The sequence below is a fragment of the Tiliqua scincoides genome, chromosome 7, assembly GCF_035046505.1.
Source record: "Tiliqua scincoides isolate rTilSci1 chromosome 7, rTilSci1.hap2, whole genome shotgun sequence".
In the NCBI taxonomy this organism is placed as follows: domain Eukaryota; kingdom Metazoa; phylum Chordata; class Lepidosauria; order Squamata; family Scincidae; genus Tiliqua; species Tiliqua scincoides.
This window is the reverse complement of record NC_089827.1, coordinates 54,496,939-54,506,591: the sequence shown is the minus strand read 5'-3', so window position 1 is coordinate 54,506,591 and position 9,653 is coordinate 54,496,939. Positions and strand designations below refer to the sequence as shown.

The following is a 9,653-nucleotide window of genomic DNA, read 5'->3' as shown; positions in this document are numbered from 1 at the left end:
CACTCACCTGGCTGTATCTTCCATTGAACTCAATGGGACTTACCTCTGAGTGCATAAGATTGCACTGCTGGACTCCAGTAGAGCTCAATTTGATACACTTTTACTCAAAACCGAGTAACACGGCACTCAGTGCAGCTAAACCACAGTGCCGACTGGATCTGCAGTAGATGCTGCAGCTCTGTGGTTTGTTTATTTATTTATTTAAACTGAAAGTTGGAGCACTGTTAGGCTGAGAGCTAGCGGCTTGTCCAAGGCACTTCATGGCTCAAGGGGGATTTGAACTAAGGTCCCTGGTCCTAATCAAAAACCTTATCCACTACATCATGTTACTCTTAAATAAATGTGCTGAAAAGGGGATTTTGGAAGGTGCCCTGTGGGGTGCATGGGTGAAAATGTCCCCCTTGATGCTTGATGGGTTTTCTGGCTCGACTCTTGGACTGGCGAGCCCTGGATTCAAATCCTGTGCAGGTGACATTGGGCCCAACATTAGCCCTCAGAGCCACCTGCCTCCCCCCCCCCAGATCTGCCTAAAGGGGGAAGAGCAATCATATCCCCCGCCCAGAGTTCCTTGAAGGAAAGTTGGGACGCCAGCCAACCCTGCTCCCCTTTGCATCGACGAGCTGTCCCGACGTGACTTCTTCCTCTGCACGGGCCAGACGGCGCGACCTTGACCTGACCCCCTTCCCCGGGCCCCTCCATGGACCACTTTGCAGACTCGCAAAGAAGCCATCGTGTCCTGGGCCGGAGGCAGCGCGATCGCCCTTCATCCATCCCACTCCGGGCTCCTCTGCCAGCCGATGCACCACCAGGCAGCCTGGTGGCCCTTCTGCTGGAGGCTGGCATGGCTCCAGCCCTCTCCCGGTGTGCCATCCCCGCCCGGCACTGCAGCTCTGGTCATATGAGCAGGAGCGATGAGAAGGGCACCGGTGCTGCTCCCCCTCCCACCACCTCCTTAAGCTTCTTTCTCGTTACTTGGCCTCTCTCTCCTTCTCCCGACAGTTGCAAGGATGGCGATGACTGACGTGCTCAGCGCTGAAGATATCAAGAAGGCGGTGGCAGCCTTTGCAGGTGAGCCGCGGCGGAGCCCTTACCCCCAGGGTAGGGGGGCATCACTTCGAAGTCCAGCTCCGGGGCAGGCAGCGGGAGAACCGCGGGTGGGCGAGGTGGGGAGCGCGAAGTCAGCCCGCAGCGCTGGGTGGGTCCAGTGGCGGGAGGTTCCGTGGGACACTGTCGCGTTGAAACGCTCCGTGCCATTCCCCACTCCCACTGCGGGCAGGCTCGGTGCCACGGGTGGGAGAGAAGCCCCACATTCCTTCTGCCCCAGTCACCGGCATGGGAAGTTCTGAGGAAGCTCAGCCTACAGAATGAAGTCCTTAGTTTGACTTCTCCCCCCTGTAACTCCCCACCCCCAGTTCTCTCCTTCCCCCTCTCCCTGCCTTCTCCAAGTGTGCTTCTTTCTGCGCTTCTGCTTTTCAGGATACAGAAGAGGGTTTTTTCCAAGAATCCCGGGGATTTAGGGTAACTGATGCTCCACTGGATCTGTGGTGGCGGCTGCAATGCTCCAAACTTCACCAGCTGTGTCATAGTGCTGTCAGTGATCCAGGATCTAGCAAGCCCCCCCCCCCCGATGCAGTATCCCACATGTCCCATTCCCCACTTCTTGGAGGGATCTGTCCTCTCTGTACCTCTTGATTTGGGATTACAGTACATATATACCGCAATGACATGGCAATATGACCTTCTTCGGCCTGAATTGATCATATATTGTATATATCCAAGTCCTTTCCCCAAGGCAACCCGTCCCCGTCCCCCGTCCCCCGCATAATCCAAATCAAAAAGCAAGGGACTGAATCTGGCAAGGTTCACTTCATCAAGGTGTCTGCAGACCTCTTAAGCTCTTAAAACCACTTCCACCCACCCGCCTTCTCAACTAAGGAATCTGCATTGTCTTAGTATCTTTTGTAGACACAACTTTTTTAAAGTCCCAGGACGACTGTAATCCCACCTGGAGTGCTAAAAATGCCCCCTTCTCTGTCCTAAAACCACAGTGATGTCCTCTGGGGCCACCTCTCTTTTTCTTCTTGCTTCTGTGGTGACCTTGCCAAATGCCATACCAAGGACTGAAGGCACACATTCTCTTTCTTAAACCCCACTATTCATGGGCTCTTCATTGCCCCAAGGAATGAAAGGAAAGTCAATTAAAAGGCAGGAGAGATTCCTCAAGGGTGGGAACCTTCCCTCTCTCCCTCCCTCTTCCCCCCCCCCACAGCTTTTCATTCATTGATTCTCTCTTGATTGCCATGCACTGCCACAGAAAGGCTTGTTGCTGCCCAGATAAAGAGGTACAAGCACCCAATCAGGGCACTCTTGGAGGTCACTGTGCTAGATTTCCCTGGATCTCCAAACATTTGGCAAGAAAGAGCCTGCACTTAACTTCACAAGCTTTGAAGCTTATGAAGTCCTCTAAAAGGAAAAAAAATTGAAACTCTGCCTGGATTCATGGGGTGGGGGGAGGACCGAAGTCTAGCTAGCAGTCTCTGGGTAACTGCCCTCAATCATTGTGAATTCTGGTGCTATTTATTACTCCCATTCTATTTCTGTCCTGACCTGCTCTTGAAGTGCACAGGCCAAATCACTATTTTATAAAATATGAAAATGAAGACAGCATTCTGTAGGTACAGTAGCATACTTACAGGGCTGCAAGGCTGGCCTAAGGGTTTTGCTGTCAAGAGTTATTGTTGTGTGTGTGTGTCTTCTGCATATTTTTATCTTGCCCTTCCTCCAAGGAGCTCAGCATGGTTCTTACCCACCCCATCTTCACAACAACCCTCTGAGATAGGTTGAGAGAGAGAGAGAGAGAGAGAGAGAGAGAGAGAGAGAGAAAGACTGGCCCAAGGTAACCCAGTTGGCTTCACAGCTGAGGGGGGATTTGAACCCAGGTCTTCCGAGTCCTAGTTCAACATATTAACTTCTATGAAACTCTGTCTTGGTTTCCTACTGTGCCTGTGTCTTGGACACCTGCTGGAGATCAGAAGGGTCTGTTGGGTCCCTGGGGTAGCATAAAAAATGGAAATAGGGTCTGTTGTGCCCACCCCAGGGTCTGCCAAGCCCCGAGAAATTTGAGCACAAATGTATTTTGTGGATAACTTCTGCTCAGTTCCAGTTTTGGCTCCCCAGGAAGCTTTCTAGCTTCCCTCTGTGTTTGGGCCGGCACTACTTGGCAGGAAGTCCCATTGGAAGCAGTGGGGTTTACTTTCAAATACATGCATATCACATGATAAGGAAGGAGGCTGGTAGCCTGGCAAGGGGTTGGGAAAGCCACCACACCTTCCCTATACAGTTGGTTGTCTTCTCCCCCACATGAATTAAGGGGGGGGGGTTCACATTCCCTGCTCCCTTTCAGTTTTTTAGATTCAAATATCCTTAGATGAGCGTAGTTTTCTGCATCCTAAAATGTTTCAGTTAGTCAAATATTTATACCAAGCAAGTGCAAAAGCCTTAGATAATTTAAATAATGTTTAAAGGAATTAAAGTCTAGTTCTAAAAGCTCCTGTGTCCTGAGCTGACAAGTAGCAATCTGTCTGGCCACTGACATGGAGTGCCATCGGAGTCAGGAGGCCCAGGTTGCAGATTGTGGAGCCACTACACTTGAGTCTCAGCACTAGGCTAAACCCCACATCCCAGAACACCTTGAACCTAAGACCCCTTACCACTCCCAAGGCAGATCCCATCAAGGGACTGACATCATCAGCCCCAACCCCCAAAACACTACTCATCAAAGCAGGCAGTATGCCAGGCAAGAAGTAGCAAAGAGAAGAAATGGAGCAACAAGCTTCAGACCAAAAGGCCACCTCTTCAGGACTCTCCACTTCTCAGCAAGGGGTTTGATCCTGGGAGAAGTACAGGGCAAGATAGCATATAAAGGCTCCACTGGGCTTCAGAGTAAAGAACATGCAGAATCGCCATGGAGATTTTTCTTATAGAAATTCATTTGGCTTCCTTTGAAAATGCTCAGATGTCCCACCTTGAGAAGAGCTCTAAAATTTGCTCCTAGTGCAATTTTGTATTTCATTTTGATGCCAGACTTACTCAACACCTCATTGACAGATGTCTTGTGACTCCAACCCTATCAATTACCTGATTGCCTACAGCTGGGTCATTGCCCCTCCCTCTTGATCCATGAACTCCAGCTTTCAAGTCTACACTGGACATTCTGAAATTTGAGATTTTAAAAAAATTCTGAAATCCTTGCAAGGGAGAGATTTTCTACTTCCATAGTGTTCATTCACACAATGATTGCTGATGATGCAGTCATAAGGAAGAAACAGGCGTGTGTTAACCAGCCCTGTGACTCCTGTGTAGGTAAAATATATAGACTTGGTGCTGTTTAAGGTAGAACATGTTAAATTTATATTAGAGAATGTTTCACATTTACAAAGAACAACCGAGTAGAAAATATGACGTCCCAAAACATACTCGTAGTTACATACATTGTGAGAATGTTGGTGATCACAAGCATAGAGCATTCAGGCATAGTAAGCAGGTCCATTTACTAACCTGCCCCGGTAACCAGTCTAATCAGTGGTCTCCCTGCTCAATTCATCTTCCTACAGCTGCCGAATCTTTTAACTGCAAGAAGTTCTTTGAGTTGGTGGGGTTGAAAAAGAAGAACCATGAAGAAGTGAAGAAAGTTTTCCACATTCTGGACAAAGATAAAAGCGGCTTCATTGAAGAAGGTGAATTAAAGTAAGCAAAAATACATTCCTCCCATCTCATGTACAGCTGAAATGTGGGTTTTAGGGTCCTTTGGCAAAGGGTCCTCTATGGGGCCCCTCCTACTTGGGTCACTCACCACAACTATTTGAAAGTTAGGCCCACAGAGGTGGTTTGAGGGACCAACAGGGGATGCTTAACAGCCACTCAATGGTGTCAATCCCTAACATTGACCATGGTTGTAGTAACAATGTGCAACATTGCCTGATCTTACATGTGCTAGCAGCTGCACATGGCTTGCTGGCCAGAAGCCAATGAACAAATCGATTTGAACCTGCTGTCATATGACTGACGGTATTACGAGTATGAATTGGCCTGCAGAAAAGACAGCCAACATCAACACTGCCCTTCATTATTGAATAGCTTTGGTTTCACATTTTTGTTGCTGAAATACAATCCCAGTCCAAAATACAAGCCCAGGAAGCCAACTGAAAGTAATATTTTTGTGCAATGCTTGAGTTTAGGCCATTAGCCAGAAATGTGTGTGGGGAGGGAGGGAACAGAGGTTATCCTGGAAGGCCATCCAAAGTCAATGTGAAACAACAGAAAGCTAAATGCAAAAAGTCTCATACTTTTAAAGACATTCAGGGCCCAATCCTATCCAACTTTCCAGCACTAATACAACCACGATGCCTCCCCAAGGTAAGGGAATATTTGTTCCTTTACCTTGAGGAGGCCTTTATGAGTCTTCCCCCACCCCCATTGGAATGGTTGCATCAGAGCTGGAAAGTTGGATAGGATGGGGCCCTCAGTTTATTAAACCATTTTAATATCATGCAATTTTATTTTATATTAAATAAATATAAATATTAATATATAAATAAATATTAAATATTAATAATATATAAATAAATATTTTATATATTAACATGTATAATAACTTTCAAGCGCCCACCAATTGCTTCCTTGTGAGCAAGTGGGGGGATGTTACCTGCATGTTACTTATATCTTTTCTCTGCAAATAGAAGGGTGGAAGAGTTTCTTTAAAACAAACAAAAAAGATGAAAATTCAAAGAATGCACCCAGAATATTCCTAAAAGGCGGGGGCGTGCAGCACGGTGAAAGCACTTAAAAGAAAACTATTCTCCAAAGAGGATGCATGGAAGGAATCTGTAACATTGCTTGAAATAACTGCTGAAGCAATTGAAATGGAGCTTTCCCTAGTGAGACTTCCTTCCACCTGAAGTAGCTTCATGTGACAATTCACTTTCTTTCGGTGACATGAGGAAGGTCACCCTTGCAAACCAGGACAGCACCAACTGTGCCATCTGCTCCATGCTACCCTTTGCTTGAGCTCAGTCCTGAACAAGATGAGCGTGAAACTCCATCAGGACAAGGTGGAGATAAGAGACGCTGATGGTGGCAGGTTCTGATGACCGGGCTTTAGGGGAAATGTTGATTCTTGGGTTGATTCACATTTCCCTGTTCCCCTTAAGCCATTTCTGCCCAACGTTGCATATACGTAACAGGGACCAAATGTGTACACCCGTGGGCTGGACAAAATTAAGGAACAGGTTTGCAGTTTGACAATGCTCTTGAACCCAGCACCTGTTCTGCATGCTATGACAGCTGTGCTCTTTTCTGGAAACTTGGGGACCTGGTGATGATTGCTCATGTGGCAGTAACCTCAACTTGACTACTATAATGTGCTTTCCATGAGGCTGACCTTGAAGACAGCCCACAAACCTTCAACTGTTCCTGAATAAGGCAATATGGCTATCAAGTGATAGCTCCTGGGAACATGTGATGCTGAACCTTTGTAAGCCCCACTTGTTGCCAGTTCATTTCCAGGTTAAATTCAAGTGCTGGTTTCAACCTTTAAAGCCCTCTGCAGTCTGGGATACCTTAGGGAGCACCTTGTTCCTCATTTAATAAACCCATCTCCATAAAATGGGATCTCCAGGCAGCATATTGGTCCACTGAGGTGCTGTTGCCACTATCTGAAGTGAGAGTATCTACACTAGAAATGCCATCTTTTTTTTATGGCAGTGCTTGGATTGTGGTTTCCAAGAGAGGTCCACTTCTATCAAAGACTTTCAGTAGGACCATTCATACATTATGAATGTATGAATGGTCCTACACATGTACATGCATACAAGTGTCTCCACACATGCTTAGGTTTGAACCTGGAGACTGCACCCTTCAAATGTTAAGTGCAGATGGTGCTCATTGTCATGTGCACACTGAACACAACATGCGAGTAAAATACCTGTGGGGCAGATAGGGGTACAGTGGACACATTATATATATATATGCATACAACCTGATGTTTGAATAGTTCTAGCATCTGTTGAATGTGCATTTTGTTCTGCCTGGTCCTCACACACAGTTTACTTCCAATATTATTTTTCCGTGCTGCTCCAAATAGCTATTTTTAATATGAAACGTCTTAAAATTGAATTGTATTTGCCTTATGGAGTTTTAATTCTCTGTTGTAATCTGCTTTGGGTATTTTTTGATGGAAAAGCTGTTTAGTAACGTAAATATTAAAATAAATAAATGGATGCATTTTAAAACCTGGGTAACTATAAGCTCTCCTGAACTAGCTTCTCCTTTTCTTTAATCCTTCTGTTCATAGGTTTGTATTGAAAGGTTTTACCCCTAATGGCAGACCCCTGTCTGATAAAGAAACCAAGGCTTTCTTGACTGCTGGAGACAAAGATGGGGATGGCAAAATCGGTATTGATGGTAGGTGTGCTGTCCCAGAGAGTTCAAGCTTGGGGGCGGGGGGCGGGTGGACAGACAGACAAAAAATTCTCCAGTTGTACTGTTGGAACATTTGATGCTGAGTTTTACTGAGTCGGGCCTTTGAGCTCAATATTGTCTCTACACTGAGTGGTGGTGGGCTCAGATAGGGGTCTTTTCCAGACATACCTAGAGATACCAGTGATTGAACCAGGGACCTTCTGCATGTGGAGCTTGTGCTCTGCCACTGAGGTGTGCCTGTGTCCCTTATCTAATTGTTGGCCTGAACAAAGTTTGTTGAGACAATGGTTCACAGGCAAGAACTTCTGCAGAATGATTACAAATGTGCAAGCTTCTTTCATTCACCATAGTGGACAGGGTTGCCAGCTTACAACCCAGAGACTTGCATTAAGAAGCAAGTGGAGAGGGTGGCAACTGCAGTTTTTTCACCCCATGTGTATCCTAACTTTCTTCATCTGCCCATGTCCTTCCCCCCCCCCCCTGGCTGTGCAGCATACCTGGAGTTCTGCCCACTACAGAAAATGGGGGGAGAGGGATAAACAAAAAGACAAGGGATGGAGCAGTGACTAGCCTCCCAGTGGTGGTAGAACTCTAGCAAGCGTAGTATCCAGGTTTCATAGTCTGCTAGTGAAATGCTCATCATGATTGGGAATAGTTAATGCATATGTGGAGAGGGAGCTTGTTGGTGTAAGGTTTCTGTGAAGTGCACTGAGCACCACACACACTCACTTCCTGTTTTGTGGGATTCTTGTCACTTATGTGGGGCACCCACTGTGACCTGGAGCAGGCTTTCTAGGTGTCCAGTGTGACCAATGTATGCAATTATTTAGGGAGTCCCAAGTAAAAGCATGGCATGTTTTTGCTGGCAAGTTGGGTTAATAGCTCAGTAATGAAATGCAAGCCTTGAAACATTTAGGGCACAATCCTAACTTGTGCTAGAACAGGCAGGTCGGCTGTATCCAGCGCAAGTTTGGGGCTGCCTGAAGCTCAGCCCGAGGCAAGGGGAAACTTTCCCCCTTACTCAGCGGAGAACCGCAGCAGCCCCAATCGGTCTACTCAGATCTGTTCCACATGACAAGGTGGCACAAATCCAAGCAGCCCGGGACTGCCCTGGGCTAGCCGGGAACAGGTCTAAGATCTGGCATAAGTGATGAATCCTGTCCTGCCTCCTGCTCCCCGTTCACCCACTCGTCCCCAGGAACTCCCGCCACCCACCCTCCCCCTGCCCCAAAGCACTTCCCTCCCACCTCCTCCCTGCCCTCCCCATACACACCAGGCCCCTGCACCAGCTGAGCTCAGCCAATGCAAACTCATCCTGCCCGTAGCCCATTTTGGCGCAGGGAGGCCGGCACATATCCATGCACTGGCGTAACTCCCCTTATGTCAGTGTGAAAGTGCTTTATGGCACTTTCGTGACACTGAGCCAGCACAAGGGACTTGCGCCAGCTCATCTGCTACTCAGGATTACGCCCTTACTCTTATTTCTTCATTGACACCAGTGATTTGGCAACCATATCCAGAGACATGCTGGATCTCATAAACATCATCAATAGCGTACTGACAATCCAGTCCTCGCAGCCCTTGCATGGAGCATATTACCTCTCGTCACTGACTTTCCTCCTCATGTCTTCTATCTCTCCTCCAGAATTCACAAGCTTGGTGGCTGAAAGTTAAAAAGGTTTTGACCAATCTGAACCCTTCATTCACCCTTCACTGCCTGATTCCAACTCTTCTCTGCTGACCTCCTTGGTTCCTCTTCTATTTATTTATGCTGTTTTATACTCCAACTCTGCTCTCTGCAGCCCTGTAACTCTGTAACTGTGCTGAAAGATGCTGTTAAAATAATAAAGGTCACATCAATCTGGGCTCTGTTCTGCTTGCCTTTCACAAGTGCCTCATTTATTCTGGCTTGAAAAGGAAGAGAAGCTGGGATGGGGTTAGAGTTGCATCCCTTCTGGCTGTCTGATACACCTCCTGTGGTACTGTAAACTGGTGTAAGATAGGAAGCAATTATCAAAATTATTTCATCATGTATATGCTAATGGTGAATAATTTAATCTCACATTTTTGTGGCAAAACTGATTCCACTCTGTCTAGAGGGTAGAGCCTCCATTTGCCTGAAGATAACATCCGCAGGTCACCAGTTCAAGGCCACCGGTGAGACGTTGAAGCAA

General features: G+C 47.0%; 1 protein-coding gene across 1 annotated transcript; it reads left to right on the top strand.

The window, feature by feature from the left end:
• The first annotated feature begins 1,007 nt into the window (after positions 1-1,007).
• On the top strand, positions 1,008-9,153 carry PVALB (parvalbumin). The gene is made up of 4 exons (XM_066634108.1): positions 1,008-1,068; positions 4,614-4,746; positions 7,352-7,461; positions 9,125-9,153. The coding sequence occupies exons 1-4, from the start codon at positions 1,008-1,010 to the stop codon at positions 9,151-9,153; spliced, it is 333 nt and encodes a 110-aa protein (XP_066490205.1).
• The last annotated feature ends 500 nt before the right edge of the window (positions 9,154-9,653 follow it).